This window comes from Pinus tabuliformis, chromosome 5_1 (genome assembly GCF_031772625.1).
Source record: "Pinus tabuliformis cultivar Carrire ecotype Pingquan chromosome 5_1, CPIR1, whole genome shotgun sequence".
NCBI lineage: Eukaryota > Viridiplantae > Streptophyta > Pinopsida > Pinales > Pinaceae > Pinus > Pinus tabuliformis.
Window position 1 is genome coordinate 229,668,341 of NC_142305.1, and position 21,030 is coordinate 229,689,370.

Below are 21,030 nucleotides of genomic sequence, written 5' to 3' on the forward strand. Positions count from 1 at the left end.
ACACTAAGTTGTATGGGTCGACCCGAATATATATATATATATAGGAAGCTCAGGAGAGATATCCTGGTATGGTATGTATATATATATATATATATATATATATATAGGAAGCTCAGGAGAGAAATCCTGGTATGGTAGGGAGCTGAAGGCGTTCTCGTTTGTATAGTTATATATATGTAGGGAAACTCAGGGAGGATAGCGTGACACCAATGGAAAAGGCCGAGACGGGAAAACCCTCTAATCGAATGACGGGGAGGGGTTTCCATCTTGCCCCTAAAATCCATTATACACCCAAGATTTGGTTGAGGACAAATTTTTCCATTTAAATGAGAAGTCCACCCATTGCAAGCCTTGGAGGGGGGTATAGAGGGGGCCACATGCGGTGACATGGCTTACGCCACATTGGCCTAGTTTACTTTAGGATGACATATGACGTGGACCTGCCAGTGTGATGACATGGCGGTGAGCTAGGATGCCACGTGGAAGAACCTAATGACGTGTCAAGAGGTTATTGGGCAAATATTTACATAGCCATATCTTTTGACCGGAGAGTTGGATTGAGGAAAAATTTATCTCGTCGGAGAGCTCTCAATGAGTCGGACGCAATGGTGATGTTTATTTTAAGTTTCAAGGAGTTTGAAAAGGGGCGAAATTTTAAGACCCCATTTCTATCACAGGACTATGGAGGTTGGGTCAATGATAGTAACACCTTCTACCCTTAGTATGGACTATGGGGTGGATGGGGCTATGTTACAGGGAGTGCTTCTCAATTAGAAGTTGGTGGCTAGGGTTTTCTTATGGTTTTTCTAGCTAAGGTTTGAAGAACTTCACCAAATTTGTGATAAAGCTGTTGTATGCACTTGTAATCCATCTTCTATATATATATATTCTAGCTATCCAAATTCTTTGTACTTGCAGTTTGATTTTTAGCTTATGTTATCTTCACGCTCGAGTAGATTTTAGCCTTGTCTATTTATTCTGATTTTCACATAACATAGCGCTGAAATGGTTAAGTGATTTAGTGCATATCTAGAAGATAAGTGGGCAACTTTATGCTGCTATATGTTGAAAAATGTAACTAGGTTCGGTCTTCATTTAATATATTTGAGTCGTCATGAAATGTACTTGTCAAAAGAATAAATAAAATGATTTTTATTATTGTAACATTGACTTATTAAAGCATGGGTTTCATGCTTGGGTCCTATTGACCACTACGTGTCAACGAACCATAGCATTACACCCCTTCTTTCACAAAAGGGATAGCACTTGCTTGATGTGTCTATGCCGTCCAGCTATCATCATCAGCTTGACTTCCAAGATGTTATGTAAACCCTTTCTGCATGTGTATAATGTAAATAATCTCAGCAGATCTGTGTCATGTATGTAATGACCTAGGTAAACCTACTTTTCTAGTGATGATCTCCATTCTAGGAGGTTTTTGTCTCACCGATCCATTCTTGGATAGTCGACAGAGTTTTTCTCTAGCCTTACCCTAACGCTGGAATGGATTTTGTTGCTAGGATCTTAGGCGAGTCGTAGTGTTCGAGATCGAGTCTATGTAAAAGCAATTTGGGAATAATCCTAACTATTTGGTTAGGTTATTTTATTATAAATTGCTTGGTCTGTGGGATTATATTTGTGTTGCAGAAATAGGTAGTCTGTGAGGGTCTATTACAAATGGGTTTTCCCCCTTGTGATGTAAAAAATATGAAAATCATGATGTAAAGTGTCTTGAGGGTTGAAAAAATAATTTATCTCCTCATAGATTAATTAATTAAATCAAAAGATGAATATGAGCTTTTACATTTAAGAAATTTTTATTTTTATGTGTTAAAATTTGACTAAGATCTTTCAATTTGATTTTTAGTCATCTAATTTCTTCATTTACCACATTAAATTAATTTCCTAAATAATAATTAAATTGTTAATCTAAAGTTCCTTGGTGTCTTTTCGTGGTAGTGATTTCTCTATTGTCAGGTGTGATTAATGTTTTAAAATCATTGACTATTGGAGAAAGATAAATTCTTCTAAGTTTTGGGATTTAATTGTTAGAAACTCGTTTTGAAATCATTGACTATTGGAGAAAGATAAATTCTTCTAAGTTCTGGTATTTAATTGCTAGAAACTCTTGCATGGTAAAGTTTTGGGTGTTGACATTTAATTGTTCATGATCGTCGCTTTGCTACATTTATATCTGGATAACTTGATTTTATTTAATCTATGATTAATTGAATATAAAGGCACTGGTCTATAATCATTTCTATCTTGTGGTTGTGTCTTGGTTGTATTCATCTCAGTTAACCAGGACTCATTTACATTCGTCAAGTTGTCCATATTTAAGTCTCTTAGAGCCTGTGTTTCATAGGCTATTCTCATTCATTCACCTTAGGGGCTACCGCCTTTGACTTGTCTAGGAGAGAGTCTAAACGGAGTAAGGATTAGAGTGACATCCCTTACTTTGAGTGTTGTTGATGTGCCTAGACACTTTGTGCGACAATAGGTCCATCATTATATTAGTCAAAGTCCCCATTGTGGACTCCTAGTATTAATGTTGGGTTTATAGAGTCATTGTATATTCAAAGGGACCCTTCTTGGGCTTTTGAATCTTGTAAAAAGGTTTAGTATTGAGTCAAATATAATTTATGTATCCTCCACACCAAGTTGGCCTAGAAGAGATCAAGTCAGCCTAAGGACACCAATTCGACCTCTCTTGAAACCTATAAATAGAAGCAAGTCGAATTCATATATAGCATCTCATCTCAAGCTAGTTCGATATCTGTAAGGAAGCTAGAGAAGTGCGAAGTGGGTCTAAGGAAGCCAAAGGAAGTGCGAGTTGGTTGGAGTCTAAGGAGAAGAAGAAAAATGAAATTTTGGTGCCTTTCTCTCTCTGTTTCGTGCCCTAGTTTGGGAGATCAAAGGCTTCCAAGTTTTGCTGATGTCGGAAGCTGCCTGATGTCGGAAACTGGTACATAGTCGAAGTTGTTGGAAAAAAGGTCGAAGATCTAGGAGGCTGACTTGCTGTGGAAGGAAGGTTTGGTCTTTGTGTAGGTTGAAGAGTCTCAAAGAATACTATTGAAAGGAAGAGAATTTTGATTGGGTTTTCTCCTCGAGGGGGGTTTCTGCCCTGGAAAAGTAACTATATCTAGTGCCCATTGTTTTATGTGCTTTCGCTTTGGTAATTGCTTGATGAACTAAAGAAAGAAGATATAAAGAAAACTTAATAAGAAGTCAAGAACATCACAAGTAATTATCAAGTATAAGAGAATCTTTCTGCCTTTCTGATTTTCTAACACTATAAGACATTTCAGATCTGGTATATGCTTGGAAATGTGTGTGCTAAGGACTATAACTTATTGGCACTAAAGTACACTTGTTTGGTATTTATTTTCTTTGGCTGCGTGATGAATTGGGTTGGATAGAAGTGAAATGTTAGATGCTGTAATTGAATACTTCAGATTCAGCCCTAAGGCTAAAAGTTCACAGGAAGTAACTCCAGGAAACCTCAAGTAAATGAGGTGAAATTTCATAAATTGCATTAAATGTCGGATTTTGAAAAATCTACCGCGACTATAATGTGTATTAGCTATAAAATCTCAATATTTTACTTTTCAAAGTGGGAGAGACTCTAGGTTGACTAAACACTTCTTTGAAGGAATGGGGTCTGTGGAGCTGAGAAGAGGGTTTGTCCTTCACTGGGAAGAAGTTTTGAAAAAGTAAAGTGGCATCTTATGGTAAAATCAGCGCCTTTCTCATTCCTACTGTGACTTGTGGTTTCTTGGTAGTAACATGGTGATACTCAATGGTATTTAGTGGTACTGTTTGCATTGCCAACTGCTTCTTGCATGAAGCTTTGCAACAATATTCTCTTACGTTTATCACCAGTGTATTGCCTTCAATATTCTACTGGTTATTGAAATTGCTGAATAGTTTGCATGGATAAGAAATGCCATCTGCAGATTACTGTATGGTGCAACGGGAAGGTGAACATGTGCAAGATGTTGATAATGCAGAAGTGATTTTAAATTTTTATATGATGGGTTAACTTGTGGAAAGATGAGATACAACCTATAGTAAGAAATGATATCTTATTGTGGGGTTGCACGATCTAGTTTTGTTCAGAAGTGCTGATGAGGTTGGGGTTCATGGGACGACGGATGTTCTGTCAGTGGTTTTGTTGTATTTTATTGTAGTACTAGATAGTAATAAATTTGACATTCTGTTTTTCTGTTTATAACTGAAATGCACTGTTTCTTGTTTTTTCGCTGTATGTGGTTGTATAGACATTTGAAAAAGATTTGTTTGATGTCAGGGTAACGAAGAGCTTGATGCCGCGAGTCTTCGTGAGCACGAAGAATTTACAAAAGTGAAGAACATTACAAAAATAGAGCTTGGAAGATATGAGATTGAGACATGGTACTTTTCACCATTTCCATCTGAATACAATAATTGCGAGAAGCTGTATTTCTGTGAATTTTGCCTCAATTTTATGAAGCGGAAGGAGCAACTTCAACGGCATATGGTAACTTCCAGCTCAATTTTCATGCATATAATTTTCTATGTTGCCTGTTATTCTTGTATTATTTAATTTAGATATATTCTGTATTTCATTCATAATTAAAAAATGAAAATGATCTCTATAAAAAGCCCATTTTTATCTGTTGGTAATAACTTGCAAATGCGTGGCTGTTATAGATGAATGAATTGAAGCAATTCTGTCGTTACATGCTGAAGTGCATTGTTGCATCCTAATGCTTTGGTGTCTTTTTTAAAAACTAGTCTCAAGTAGAAGCACAACACAATTGGATCTGTCTTTTCTTTTTGTCTTATGGTGCTGTTTATTCCTTGTTGATGAAAAGTAAGTTACATTGGTTCAAATATATTGACCTAAGTAGTTGCAAGTTGCAACCCTTTAAATTCATTTGCCACTGAGTTATTTATCTCATATCAATGCGAGGTTTCTCATAGAAAAAGGGCCCTTTGGTAAATAATTTATTCATCGTTGTTAGTTTGATATACTTAATATATCCTTAATATCAAGATAAGCTTATTTTAGTGTCCTTTGTCATGGTATTATGGTACTCAGGTTATAGAAGAATGTTTGGAATTAGGTAAGAGTCCACATATCCCAACGTCATCTTTCAGCCTATTGGAGTTTTACTTTTCATTTCATCTTCTATCTTAAAAGAGACTTGAAATTTGTTGCTTCTATAAACCCTTTTTAGTTGCTAAATAAGGGTCGAAAACATATAAATTATGATTGTTCATAATTCTCCCCCATTTAGGGAGAATTGGGGGCAAAATAGCACATGAATGTGATCTTTTGATATTCATACCCAGTGTTGCAAATATCTCTGATTTCTCTATGTTTCCTATTTTTTTCCAGAGTTTTTCTGGTCGCTAAATTGTCGTACATTTTCCAAGTTACTCAGGTCCAAGATGGTTCATGTCAATGTTTTCCGTTATGTTGTCAGATATTTTGATAAGTTCTTTATGGAACCTCAGCGATATATTCCCCAGAATGCTATTTACAACATTGTTACTTTTATTACTGAAATCCAGCTGAAATGAAACTAGATAATATTTATAAATTGAATATTACCATTTATAAGCCCTAAATGGACCATTCTATGGTGGGAATGGAAATCAAAACATGGTTAAGTTAGGTGCTTCTTTGTCACAACGCATGAATTGATTGTGTTGTTTACCTGTCTTTTTTGTTGTTGGTGAGTGTAGGACCCAATCTATATTGTTGGTAAAATCAATCCCCTACAACAATTGATTGATTGCATTGCCCTTGTGATGAGTCTCTTTATTTTACAAGAAAAAAAGCAGTATATTTGATTTTTCTAGTTGAAATTAATATATACATACCACTATGTCGATCTGACACTCAAGAGGACCAGGTCTTCCAGTTGTTTCAAAAAGAGGAGCTGAGATTATGCTCTTTGCAAACTACAAATTTTTAAAAGTTCACATACAATCTTCCTGGCAAAACAGCCTTTAAAGTTGTTCAAAAAACAAATTTAAGTGCTCAAGAAAGTATTTTGAAAACTTCTTCATGATATCTGCTTCAAGAGATTAGACTGTCTTCATGGAGAAATATACATCAGAAAATGGTCTTAAATCTCCTAATACCAGCCCAGATTTATTTTCTTGCAACATTTATTTCTTCCCAGAAATTTATTTTATTATCCAAATAAATTCTCATTTTTTGGAAAATAAAATCACTGGTATCTTAACTCCCAGAACTTAGTATGCTGCGGAAAAATAAAAGCAGAGAGATCAATCACGTCATAACACCAAATGTACACCCATAACAATTCTCCTTCATTAATTAATCTCAGGAAAATCAGGGTTTTGAGCCACAGAGAAATTACAAGGAAATATGCATTGACTGGAACCTATAACTCAGTCCCACTGGAAGAATTTGGCCCACTGGAAATTAGCCTCTGAAGAAATTCGGCTTGGGGAATTTGGCCCACCTCTCACCAACAACTCGGCTTGGCGCCTTCCCCTTAAACAACCTCTGCGTCTCAGGAAATTCGGCCCTGGAAAATCAGCCTCTCCAACAATTCGACCTCCTCCTCTGAAGAAATCATCTTTCTCTTTCTGCTTTGTCTAGATTGATAGTTTTTGAGTTTGGTAGCAGTGGACATGTGTTCTAGTCTTAGATGATGTCTAAGAGGCTAAAGAACACGTGATCTCCAAGACCTCAAAAAGGTTTTGCGAGATAAAACTTGTGGATGCCTTAATTAAATTAATTAGCCATAATTTAATTATTTCCCAAGTCTAACTTAGGAAAAATGGTTAATTAAAGGCAAGTTATTAAGGAAGTTCGATTTTGCTCTAGAGGCTTATACTGATGAAGTCAAATTGATTTTATAAGTTGAGAGGTAATTATGGCTGTTGAGACTTCAACGAGAGATTATAAGAGCAAGTCGAAGGACTTGGATATGGCATCAATTGTATTATGAGTAGTTCGTGTTGATTTTCCACAACACTCAAGAATCTGGTTTGGGTCTTAAAATCTCAAATACAAACACACTCAAATGCCTCAACACTTTTACTTTGCACAACGAAACAACAAGCATCAGTGAATCAACTAGTGCACATGACAATTTTTAACTTTTTAAACCCAGGGCTAGGAGGTATTTCGAGCGCTGTATGAATTTATTCAACTAGGCAGTGCACATTTCTAGGCTTTAGTGCGAGTGGCCAGGGAGAGTTCGAGCAGGCTAGGAGAGGTCGGGTCAATTGCAGAGGGAGACAAGGGTGTCTCTAGTATATTTTGCCAGTAGAAGATTATCAGAGCTTTGCTAGTTTGGCAAATAAATCATTGTACTCGAATTGCTGAAGAATAATAATAAAACCCTCATCTGCTCCACTGGTTTTCCCTTTAGGGTTTCTTCAAGGACAATTATCCAAAAATAATGGTGCTATAATTTTTTGTCAACATCTATTTCTCAATTCCGTATTTATTTTCCTCATCGTTTTTATTGTGAAGAAGACAATAATGAATTTATTGTTATTTGCCAAATAATAATTTAGAACACAAATAAACTGCTAACATTTAGAAGATAAATATCCAGTTGCTGCATTCAAGGAATTTTCACATGGTATCGAAACGATAAAGATCAGATTAGAGGCTTTAGAAGTGAAGGAAGCGAGATTGTGCAATTCAGAGGGAGATCTGAAGCACATACTTTCAAATCTGAGCAGGCAGGCCTAGCCAGGGAGTGCGAATTGCAGGAGAGACAACAGATCGATTTCCAGTCCAGATTGGATGAAAAGTTTGATTTGTCTCAGAGCAATAACAACAGGGAGTAGTGTTGCCGAAAAGGGGTTTTAGTGAGCAGATCAGTCATTTCACAAAGTAGGTCAAGCATAGTGATTTTGCAGCAACATATCAATGCGGGGCAAGGAAGAGAAAATCACATGAAGAATTATACCCAAGACTTCTCCAGTGTATTTGAGTTTCTCTGATTTTCTAGTATGGTCGTAGAGAGATTCAACATTCATGATGCTACGGATTTGTCTTCTAGATTGGAAGATGAATTTGCTCAGATAACTTTCCTCTCTAGCTAGATTTCATAGAGTGTCTGGTATATAGATAGTGGACCATCAACACACTTAACAGGAGTTATAGACTTCTTCTCCAGCTATAGGGAGGAGCAGATGGACTTCTAGATCCAGATGGGAAACAAATCTAAATGTACTCCAGTTGAGAGCAGTACCATCGAGATTCGAAGGGAGTCTGAAGCAAGCACCAGTGTTACAGGCCTGTTGCATCTGCCAGTCTTAGGTATGAACCTAATTTCAGTCTCCGTATTTGAGTTTCTTTGGTTTTCCAGTATGGTTGTAGAGAGATTCAACATTGAGGATGCCACGGATTTGTCTTCTAGATTGGAAGATGAATTCGCCCAGATAGCTTGTTTCTCTAGCTAGATTTCACAGGGTGTTTGGTATATAGATAGTGGACCGTCAACACACTTGACAGGAGTTAGAGACTACTTCTCTAGCTATAGGGAGGAGTAGATGGACTTCTAGATCTAAATGGAAAACAAATCTAAATGTACTTCAGTCAAGAGCAATACCATCGAGATTCAAAGGGAGTCATGAGCAAGCACCAATGTTACTGGCATGTTGCATGTGCCAGTCTTAGGTATGAACCTAATTTTAGTCTCATAAGTACAGGACAAGGGATATGATGTCCACTTTGTAGGGAAGAAAGTGTTCATCAAACACTGGAACTAGAAGAAGGTGAAGTAGATTGGGGTTCAAAGCAACAAGTTGTATAAGTTGCAGCTTGGTTCTCCAAAGGCACTTGTCAGCAGTAGAAGTAGCAATCAGAGAGACCTGAATGAATTATGGCATAGGAGAATGGGTCATGTACACCATGGAGCACTAAGGATGCTCAAGGAGACAATGACCGGTGTTCCAAAATTAAGCATGGAACATGATGATGTGGGCAGGGGTCGCGCACTTGGAAAATACGCTAAGGCAACGTCCTCTAGAAGTGGTAGTAGATTAGATGGGGTGTTGCAGCTTGTACATTTGGACATTTGCGGCTTAATGTCCACTAGATTTCTTAGAGTGTACGGGTACTTCTTCACCTTCATAGATGACTACTCTAGGAAGACTTGGATCTATTTTTTGAAGACCAAGGATGAGGTTTTCAATCGGTTCCAAGAGTTTAAGACTTGTGTCGAGAACCTGATAGGGAAAAGGATCAAGGTACTTCGCACGAATAACGAAGGAGAGTATAGAATCAATGACTTCATTGATTACTGTGTGAAGGAGGGCATCGGGAGGGAGTAGACAACTCCATAAAATCCACAACAGAATGGAGTAGCGAAGCAGAAAAAGAGGAGTATCTTTGGGGCAACAAAGGCTATGTTATATTATCTGGACTTGCCCAAGTTTCTATGTGTAGAGAGGCATGTAGCACAATGATGTACATCCAGAACAGGGTTCCTCACAGGGCGTTGGGAAGACAACACTAGAGGAGGTTTTCTCAGGGAAGAAACCAAAGGTCAACCACTTCAGAATCTTTGGTAGTATAACATACTGCCATGCACCAGATGAAAAACACACAAAAATGGATCAGATTGTAGAGAAGGGCTTCTTCTTTGGGTATAACGAAACCTGAAAGGCATACAAGATCTACATTCCTAGCAGTAGGAGGATTATCATGAGACAAGACGTGAATATTTATGGAGGAGAGGGCCTTTAGAAGGTCTTGTGAGATGCTAGCAGATGATCAGAGTGAGCTAGCAGAAGCTCCATTAGTCTAGCAACAGGGATAGCCGCAGGGACAGTCGTAGCGTTCTAGTATAGTTACTAGTACCAACACTAGTTCAAGTGCAAAGGATCCAACGAGTTCACAACAAACAAAGTATCAGACGCTGGATGAGGAGTTGGTCGAACCACCCACCGTTAACAACTGCACCAACAGAGAAGTTTGTTAGGCGCTGAAGGATGCATAGGAGTTTATGGGGGCTCCTAGAATGGGCAAATGAGAAAGCAGACAACCAGACAAGTACCAAGCATTGGTGGCACATGTTGTTGAACCTTCTAGTTATCAGGGGGTTGCATAACATCAAATGTGGCAGGATGCCATGGCGGAGGAGTATAGCTCCATCATAACAAATGCTATGTGGAAGGTAGTGCCTAGGTATGTGGATAGGTCAATTGTGGGCTCTTGGTGGATCTATAAGATCAAGTACGCTGCAGATGGTAGCGTGGAGAAGTATAAGGCTAGGTTCGTGGCAAAGGGATATGCGCAAAAGGAAGGTATAAACTACGAGGAGACCTTCTCCCTAGTTTCCAGATATACTTCTATCCGGTCAGTAATATCTCTAACAACATAGATGGGATGTTAGGTTCACCAGATGGATGTCAAGATATCATTCTTGAATGGGGTGATATAGGAGGAAGTATATAAAGAACATCCAGAGGGATTCGAGACACATGAGAGGGGCACACACGTGTGTAGACTGAAGAGAGCGCTATATGGGCTCAAACAGGTTCCTAGGGCATGGTATGGTTGGATTAGCATCTACTTGTAGCAGATGGGATTTGTCAAGAGTGATGCGGATCCCAACCTTTACTATCTAATGGTAGAGGGTGAGCCACTCATCCTAGTGTTGTATGTGGATGACCTCTTTCTGACAGGGTCATTAGGGCTCATAGAGGACTGCAAGAGGAACTTGGCAGCAAAATTTGACATGAAGGATTTGGGATTGATGCATTACTTCCTAGGCTTGGAGGTACTATAGAGGGACAGGGAGATCTTCCTTTGTGAAGGGAGATATGTTATAGAGACCCTAAAGAGGTTCAAGATGTAGGATTGTAGGCCTATGTCCACACCTATGATGACTAACTGGAGGAAGATCGATACATCGAAGGATGAGGATGTTGACCCATCCTTGTATAGACAACTCATCGTTTCACTCATGTATCTGGTCAACACAAGGCCATACATTTGTTTATGGTGGGACCCAAGAGGGTGCATTGGAAAACAACGAGCCATATATTGAGGTACTTGCGCGACACAATCAAGTATGGGTTGAGGTATTATCAAGGTGATGGTGACAGGTTATGTGGTTATACAGATGCAGACTAGGTAGACAATTCAGTGGATCAAAAAAGCACATTAGGTTGCTGCTTTAGTGTTGGATCAGGGGCTGTATCTTAATGCAGTAGGAAGCAAAAGTCTATGGCACTGAGTTCTGCAGAAGCAGAATACATGGTAGTTAGCATGGCCACATGTGAGATTATCTAGCTTTGGAAGCTGCTAGTGAGTATGTTCAGTCAGAAGATGGAGGCGGTCGGTATCTACTACGATAAGCAAAGTTGCATCAGGCTCTCTGAGAATCTATTGTTTGATGGTAGGTCGAAGCATATCGACATAAGGTACCACTTCATCAGGGATTGTGTGCAACATGGATCAGTTCGACTATAACATGTTCCCATAGACCATCAGCTGGCTGATATACTTAAGAAGGCTCTAGGGAGGGCCAAGTTCGTCTACTTCAGAGAATAGATGGGTATAGTGGAGAACACCTTCCTCACTAAGAGGGAATGTTAGTTTTTAAGTTTCGTACCAACAAATAGGTTTTCTAGTCTCAGATGATGTAGAAGAGGTTAAGGAACATGTGATCACCAAAATCCATAAAAGGTTTTACGAGATAACAATTGGGGATGCCTTAATTAAATTAAGTAGCCATAATTTAATTATTTCCTAAGTCTAACTTAGGAAAAGTGGTTAATTAAAGGCAATTATTTAAGTTTGATTTTTCTTTAGAGGCTTCTGTTAATGAAGTCAAATTGATCTTAGCCACCAGTTGAGCCGTAATTGTGGCGGTTGAGACTCCAATGAAAGATTATAAGAGCAAGTCAAAGGGCTTGTAGATGACATCAGTTGTATTGTGAGTAGTTCGACTATCCAGTGTAGTTCTTCAGCGAGGGCACAGTTGAAGGTAAGGAAAACATTAGAACAAGGGCTTCAACAAAGATTCAGGAGTAGGAGTTTGGAGGAAGTTTTCTAAGTATTTTCCAGTGTCTTAGAAACAAAAAAGAGGAGGCTGAATTATTTGCAAAAGAGGCCGAATACAATAGTGCAAGTTAGTAAGATCCCCAACGCGAGTTGCTAGAAGAAGCCACATTTCAGTAGCCAGCTACCGGATTAGTGTCCCAGAGGTAGAGTGATTTAGTTTTAGAGGTAGAGGGAGGCTAAATGACTTATTTGGAGGTATTTTCAGGGTTGTACGAATTTATTCAGCCAAGCAGTGCACATTTGTGGGCTGCAGTGCGAGTGGCTAGGGAGAGTGCGAGCAGGCTATTGTTGAGGGAGACAAGGGTGTCTCTTGTATATTTGGTAGGTAAAAATTTGTAATTTGATAATTGTAGTTAAATTATGGAAAGGGCACAATTAGAAGATGATGCCTTTTCACGAAAAGGCACCCAAGGGCATATATAAGCCAGGGGCCCTCTATGTAAAACTCATCATTTAGTTTGTCTAATAAAATATATGTAAATATTATATGTAAATTGCAGGAGTAAAGTAATCTTATGTGTTTCATCTGGTATCAGAGCAGTTCATCCTCGACTGATAGTTGTACAACTCGTAGTTCTACCGCTACTGTTGCCCACCATCAACAGATTCACTCATTGACCTTCCTTCTGTCCCTATGCCGTCATTCAATTTCCACTATCGCCTTGTTTCCTTGCCTTCTGTGCCGTCCGCTATCATCTCCGCCATCAATGTCGATGAGCGACTTTAATAAAAAATTGATAGAACTTGAAGATAAGGTCATCAGAAATGTGGAGAACATTAAGAAGCTCTAGGATACAATGATGAGAATAGAGAACCAACTCCAACAAGATTATGACGAGCTTAAAAAGGAACATGCAACCCTTTCAAATAAAGTTGGTCTGAATCATACTGAAGCAATGGTGGTGTTGAACCTTATCCTTCAAAACTTGAAGATTACAACAAATCAATTATACTAGAATAATCAAGCTACTCAACACCCTGATTCTTCAAATACATCAAGCCCATCAGACTCACCTCATATCCTTGAATCACCACATACATCATCCATTTCCAATCCACCAAATAGTAACATGAATTCTTAAAATATGCAAATCTCGACCCAATTTCCCTTCTTCGCTCCTCTGATTGCCAGATATCAACGAAAAGCAAAACTTGAGCTTTCCAAATTTGATGGTAACGTGAAAAACAATGTCGCATGGTTCAATAAGGTAGAGGAGTGTTTCGAGATTTATAGTATTGACAATGACAATGAAAAGATCAAGCATGCATCCATGCAAATGGAAGGCGAGGATTATAATTGGTATATGTGGTGGAAGAAAACGACACATGCTATCAGTTGGAGGAAAGTCAGAAGTTCTCTTTAAGAGGTTCCAAGGTGTCAAAGAAGATTTCTTCACAACACTCACCAGGCTACAACGAAAAGGAGATGTGGACGAATAAACTGGAGAATGGGAAACTCTAGCTACAAGAGTACTTGGATTATCAGAAACATGCCTTATTCAATCATACATCACTGAACTTAAACCATATCTCTGGGATGAGCTTAGGCTTCATGATATCACATTTATAGAAGAAGCAAGATAGAAAACAAAAGTTGCAGAAAAGAAGTTAGAAAGAATACAACTGCTAAAAGTTGAAAGAGTATATTCAAGGCGAAGGTTTCCGTAAACATCTAACAGGGAGAATACAAAGTATGTTCCACCACAACTACGTGAAGGAGGAAAATCTAATGTGGAAGTGCAAAGAATGAAAGAGGGTAAGTGCAAACATTGTGGCAAAAAAATGGGATTCTAGACATAAATGTGTTAAAGGAAAAGAGACCAAGAACCTGTATACATGTGAAGCAACCAATGATTCAGATAGTGAAGAATGAGACATAGAAGAAGTCGAAGATTCTCGACAATTTTTCCCAGAATCAGACAACGAAAATATTCCGCAAGTATCATTATTAGCCATGACATGAATATCCCAGCCCCATACCCTGAAGTTAAATGGACATATCAAAAAGAGCAATGTAATGCTTCTAATAGATACAGGGAGCACTCACAATTTATTAGACTCAAACATTGCAAAAAGGCTTAACATATTCACATATCTAATGCCTAATATGAAGGTAATGGTAGCAGATGGAAAGAAAATTGAAAAAGTAGGGAAATGCCATAAGGTCAAATTGCAAATTCAGGAGTACAATCTAGAATCTCCATTCTACATTGTACCACTAGGGGGAGTGGATGTGGTCCTAGGTATGCAATGGCTACAAACCTTAGGCACTTACTCTGCCAATCATCAAAAACAATTTATAAAGTTTAGATGGGAGGGACAAAAATGAAGTTTTATGGTTTTCAACCACCTCAAAATGAAATTGTATTGTCCTAGCAGATGATCAAGCTGATTTGAAAAGGAGCACCAACGTATATAGTGCAGTGTCATAAAATGGAAATGTTGACTTCGAAATTGGTTAGTGAAGAACCACCTAAAGTTCAGGAATTGATTCAAAAACACAAAAAGGTGTTCCAAGATCTTCCAATGAAGATGCCTCCTAAAAGAGAAATCAAGCACATAATCAAAGTTAAATCGATGTCAAACCCTGTGAACATCAAGCTGTATAGGTATCCACATCATCAAAAGACTGAAATCGAAAGATTATTCTAGGATCTTTGAAAGTGTGGTATCATCACAAAAATTAGAAGCCCTTACGCTACTCTAGTGGTTCTAGTTCGAAAGAAGAATGGATCATTTAGGCTATGCGTAGATTATCGAGGGTTGAACAAGATAACAATTAAGAACAAGTTTCTGATTCCCTTTATAGACGAAATGCTAGATGAGCTTCTTGAAGCCAAATATTTTTCAAAATTGGACTTGAGTTCCAGATACTATCAAATCAGAATAAGGTTAGAGGACATAACAAAGAATTCCTTCCAAACACATGAAGGTCATTATGAATTTTAGGTAATGTCTTTTGGATTAACTAATGCTCCAACAACCTTCCAGACTACCATGAATGAGGTATTTCATCCATATCTAAGGAAGTTTGTGTTATGATATTCTAGTGTATAGTAAAACACAGAAGGAGCATCTACAACATTTGGAGCAAGCTCTCATTGTATTAGAAGAACATCAGTTTTATGCTAAGATGTCCAAATGCATCTTTGGGAAGGAAGAAGTAGAGTACCCCTGGCACTTAATATTGAAGGAAGGAGTAAAAGTAGATCCTAATAAGATCAAGGCTATAAAAGAATGGCCTTACTACTAACATATCACCAAATTAAGAGGATTCGTAGGGTTGACTCGACACTATTGAAGGCTTATTCAAAACTATGCTCATGTAACCGCACCTTTGACAAACCTTCTAAAGAAGAACTCATTTCGATGGGATGATGAGGTAGAAAAGTGTTTTGAAGACTTAAAGGAAATTATGTCTAATGCACTTGTATTAGTAGCTTCAGACTTTTCAAATCCGTTTGTACATGAATGTGACACTTCAGGTTTTGGAATAGGAGCAACGTTGATGCAAGATGGCCATCCATTAGCATTTGAAAGCAAAACACTCAACACGTGGGAATTTCTAAAGTCTACATACAACAAGGAAATGATCGCCATTATGCATGCACTAGCCAAGTGGAGGCAATATCTTTTGGGAAGTAAGTTCTTAATACGAATAGACCATAATAGTCTTCAACACCTCCTCTAGTAGAAAACACTCTCTATAGACCAAAAAAAGTGGGTCGAAAAGATTGCCGCCTTTGACATGGAGATATTACATAAGAAAGGGAAAGACAACGTAGTGGCAGATGCTCTATCTAGAAAAGATGAAGAGTCGTCATTGCTTACAATCTCAGTTGTAGTTCTAGAATGGCTTAATGAAATCCAAATGAGTATGCAAAAGACCTAGAAACCTATGCTATAATCAATAACCCTGCTCGGACTTTAAAAGTCGAGTGGATAAACAATATTCTATGGTATAAAGAGAGGATTTATCTAATCCTCAACTCCAAATTTAAGTTCATAATTAGCAAGGGTCACATTTTTTTACACTAGACTTCAATACCTTGTTAGGGCTTCACAATAAACCCTAGTCTCCATCTTTGAGACATAAAGCTTTAGATATCAACAACTCAATCAAAGTTTCAACAATGTGCTTTTAGAGTTACATGTCACACTCTACTAGGGTTTGTTGCAAAACCTAGATTTCATCATCGAAACTAAATGATATCAATAATTGAAAACAATATACTTCTAGGGTTTCATTAGCATGCCCTAGAATATCAATCTTTACTAGGGTTTTGTTATATTCCCTAGATTTCTAAAACATGAATATCAACAATTAAGTTACCATACCAACATTTCATCTCTAGGGTTTCATTCCTTATATTATCTATGATGTAAACCTTAGATGCAAACATCAAATTCCAAATTTAGATAACAATTTTGACCATGCTAGGGTTTCTATGGTTCCATTCCTATAACCTTACTTCAACTATTACAAGGGTTTTGTTCATAAACCCTAATTCACCAAACCCCGAAGATCTAGAGTTTCATTATATGACCTAGACATTAACAACAAACCCTATACGACTAGGGTTTTTACCATGACATTATCAAAACCCTAAACTTTAGAAGAATAAGATTTCATTATATTTTCTAGGTTTATCAACAACCCCTAAGTAAACTAGGGTTTCATTATTGACATTGACATACCCTTATCATCAAGAGGCTAGGGTTTTACAGTAACCCTAAAGGTTAGGGTTTCACAAAAATGATCAAATAAGAGATAGTACGATCAGGGTAGACTCGATCTAATGATTAATTACCCTAACAAGAATCCTTACGATTCAAAAACCTAAACATAAGATAGTAATAAATTTCAAAATGATCATGTCCTTTAATGAAGTTCTTATGGTTTTAGACATACCTGGAGGTGCTCCTTTTACAAACCTTGTAGGGTTTCCTTCATTAAAGTGCTTGCTCTGAATATAGCCATAATCCTATACCTGCAATACTTGTTGACAAATACAACCAAGCAAAATATGCAATACGAAAAGCATGATGTCAAATTTCTCAATCTAGGGTTTCTATGCAATAGTGGAGGATGGAATCCTAGGTGTTACAAGTACAAATCCTAGATCTAGTTAGAATCAAATCATCCTCTTCTTCAATCAAGACTAGGGTTTACCATACATTATAGATTACCTACAAACCCTAAGAGTAATGAGTAATTAGGGTTAGGGTTTCAATATGAATAAGGTTTTCATATACCAATATCAACAACTTTCAATAATGAAGACAACAAAACCTTAGAACCATATAAGCATCTAACCCTAAAATATCTTATGTTAGATCCTTAACAAATGAATATATATTATACATACCTCATAATTACATACTTTGTCATAGAGACTGCTATAAGGGCCCGCTCTTTTGGTTGCCATCATTTCCTTCTCATCTTTTTCAAGGTGAAAGTGAACTTCAATGTATTCTTCACTGTATCTAATATATATGCTGCTACTCTGTGAGATCCTCTACTATCTTGTTGAGACAGGGACTTATCGCTGTCATTGTAAGAGGATCATTGCCTTTCTATGTTAGATCAGGGGATTCTTTCAAAACCAAACTCAACTTTTATACTGCTAGAGGTATGTATAGATCTGTCACTACTTTGTGGTTTCTATGCCACTGAATAGGCATGCAAAAGTATCTCCAAGATATGATAAGAATAATTCAGCCTTGAGTAAATTATATGCACAAGTCCTTTACCTTCTTGATGAATGTGATGGTGGCTTTAGAATATGCTTGAATCCAAAATTAGAGGAGGTCTCGACTCCCTCTTTCCAGGATGGCTATAGCTTCATGTTAGGTATTTTAATTAGGCATATTAATCCTTTAACCAATGCGTGCTGACTTGCTTCTTTTACTGGCCGAGAAGACTAATTTAAGCTAACACAGTGGCTCCAAACAAGGATTTGGTTACTCACAAATATGCCTAGAATTCGGATGAAGTTAACATAATGAATTCATATCCTTTCAATAGAGATTTCATACCTTATTTTACATATCCATAACTGCACTTTTCTTACTAGGATATTCAACCTTATTTAGGCTAGAGTACTAGCTTCTTGGTCCCTTAAAACATAGCTTTTAAACTATTCAAAAACCCTTGCTCTATTTGCTTTTCAAAACTATCATTGTAATTAGGGCTTGTGAATAGGCTCAGAATTCATATATTCCTTTTCTAGGAGCTTGACCGTGGGTGAAAGACTTCCTTTGCTCATCTTGTAATCCTTTGTGATCTTCTTCCTACCCTTATGTACGTGAACCAAGCTTTGATACCATGTTGAGAAATCTAAGGCAACATAGTTAGGGTTTCTTATTAAAATTGTTTTCTCTTTTACTTGACAATTTCTTGTGATTAGTTTTACTTCTTCTTCTTAATTATATGTTTATCATCAAGACAATTGCCAAAAATTCAAAGACAAGAAGGGAAAGCCAGGGCCAACTCTTCTACTAGTAGATTCAAATCAAGATGAGACAATCCAAGGCCCTTTAGACCTAGACAAAGACTTCCTCCAATAACTAAGTCACCCTTCCTTCCAAGAGATGATCCCTGCCAAAGTCTTCAAGTGTTAGCTTCGCAGATGCAACTTCAATCCAAAGTTTCGGCCCCCAACTTCAGAATTTTGGAGCTGTAGTAAGTTCAGAAATTTCGGCCCCAACTTCAGCACGTGCGAGAGAGAGAGATGCCCAAGAACTCAATTTTGGTATTCCCAACTTCTTTCTTCCTTCTCCTGCAATTTCACTCTTCTTTATTGCCCCTTTTTCTTGTAGATCAAACTTGTTGAGTGTGTGCTTCAAATGCGACGAGTTTCCTTTATATATAGCCTTTCTATTGGGTCTAATAGCCCTAATCCAGGTCGACTTCATGAGGACAGGGCCAACTTGGTGTGGAGGTGACAAATGACTCTTTTGGCTCAAAAATAATTTATCTTACATGATACAAAAGCCCAAGAAGGGTCTAATAAAAATGACAATGAGTCTATTGACTTAAGACAAAACCTAGAAGCCTTCAATCGAGGCTTTGACCTAAATATCATTAAATGAAACCCATGGTTTAATAAGTCAATTTCTTTTACAATATAATTAATTTTTCTTTCTTTTCATCAAATACAATTATGGAGACTGAGATCAATCTATTTTATCATCAATAAATTCTTCTCCCAAATTTGACGCCTTCAAGGATAAGCTCATAACCTAGGGCTTAGTGCGAATCCCTAGGCAAGGGACGTTTTGGGGATTGGAGAGCCTAAACATCAACGAGAGGGTATTCGCCACAAAATCTCTCCTTTTGGTGGGCATCCACTTTAAGTTTATCCATAAATTTTCTTGCCCTAGCTTGTAGCCAGAAGGTCAAACCCTAGCTTGTGTTGCTTCAACTTGGAGGCTTGCTTAAGGGTTTCATGCACCTTTGTTTCATTGAAAATCAATATTAGAAACCCTTTCCTAGCATCTTGACCCTAGCCCTCTCCAACACTCAACCAGGCAATGAAACTTTAGGTCATAGATTGACTTCCCTAGGTCTCTACATAGAAAGTGAATTGTCTCTAATTGGAGTCTTGAGCCATTGTTGTGTCTTTCTTGTAGAAGCCCTATCTAAGTCACCTTGTACTTCAACATTAGAAGACCTATGTTAGTGACTCCTCCCATCGTTGAAAAATTGTAAAGAGTACGAGGTTTTTGCTATGGTGACAGTGGGCCATCACTCCATTGTTTTCATTTGATATAGTTCTAGCCTTGTAGAGTACCCCTCTCCAAGGCCTGCTAGATTTTGCGACAACATTTTTGACACTGTTGCCATGGCAGAAGCGAGTCTACCTTCCCATAAGCATCTAGCTTATTTGAAGAGGTGAATTTACCAACGAAAAAATAGATCCTCTTATGGCGACTCCACTATAATCTGACCATGGAAGTAGCTACTCAAACATTCTTGACATATCATCGAACAGATGAAGGGTCTCTTAGTACTTCTTTCTTTGATAGAGTAAACATGAGGAGGATTCCTCCCTAGATGCAATATGTGCTTCATCCATTGAACTTTGAAAACATCCTAGGGTCCCCTCATCTTTTGCCTTCGGAATATGAGAATGCACCATGCTTTTTTGGTAGAAAGGATGAGGATCCCAAAGTGCACATTTGCTTGTTTCAACAATTTTGCTTCGACAAGGGTGTTGAAAAATATTGTTAAAATTGGCAACTAGGGCCAAACTTCATCTGGGTCATCTTATTAATGGAAGCTGATATTTTTCTTGGATCCCTCTCATCGAGAGGTGTAGGATTGATCTAAAGATCATCCGATTCTGATAAGTATTCATGGAGATATGAATTTGTTTGTGTTATGGGACAATTCGTCAAGGTCGGCTAGCAACCAAATAACCCCCTCTTGTGCTCTACATTTTAGTATAAATAGAAGAGGACTTCAAGTCATTTGACACACTCTCACTCTTGTGATCTCTCTTCATTTTGTTTTGGGTTTGATGAAGATGAGATCTAGAAGGAGTGCTCTAGGTGATACGTTGCCCTAATAGAAGATGCCTTAGAAGCTGTCATGGACAAGAAGTCTCATACGCAGCAAGAAGTAGGCTCACGCAATCAGGGAGGAAGGTCTCATAACGCAGGGAGGACAGCCCTCTAAGAAAGGTTCTACGCTGCCCTAAACGTGACCTTCCTACACAGCAAGAATAAATGCCCTAACGCTGCCCTAACAAACTGTTCTAGGATGCAGTTAAAGAGGGTTCTTATACTGCTGTAAATGCAAGCCCTAACTGCAGTCCTATTGGGAGGACTATAGCCCTAACCTAGCCGCTGATAATGGAAAGACTTGGCTGCTGTCCTAGAAGATCTCTAGCAGTCAAAGAGAGCCATCATACGCTGCCTAAAAGGTTTCCCTTCTACTGTCCCAACACTCAATCTAATCCGCAATT

At 38.0% G+C, this 21,030-nt stretch overlaps 1 protein-coding gene across 1 annotated transcript in view; it reads left to right on the top strand.

Moving 5' to 3' along the window:
• Positions 1-21,030, top strand: part of LOC149164242 (histone acetyltransferase of the MYST family 1-like) — a 168,849-nt gene that overhangs the window by 77,119 nt on the left and 70,700 nt on the right. The window contains exon 4 of the mRNA XM_089432001.1: positions 4,310-4,519. Coding sequence (XP_089288127.1) covers positions 4,310-4,519 — 210 coding nt within the window. The remainder of the gene's footprint in view (positions 1-4,309; positions 4,520-21,030) is intronic.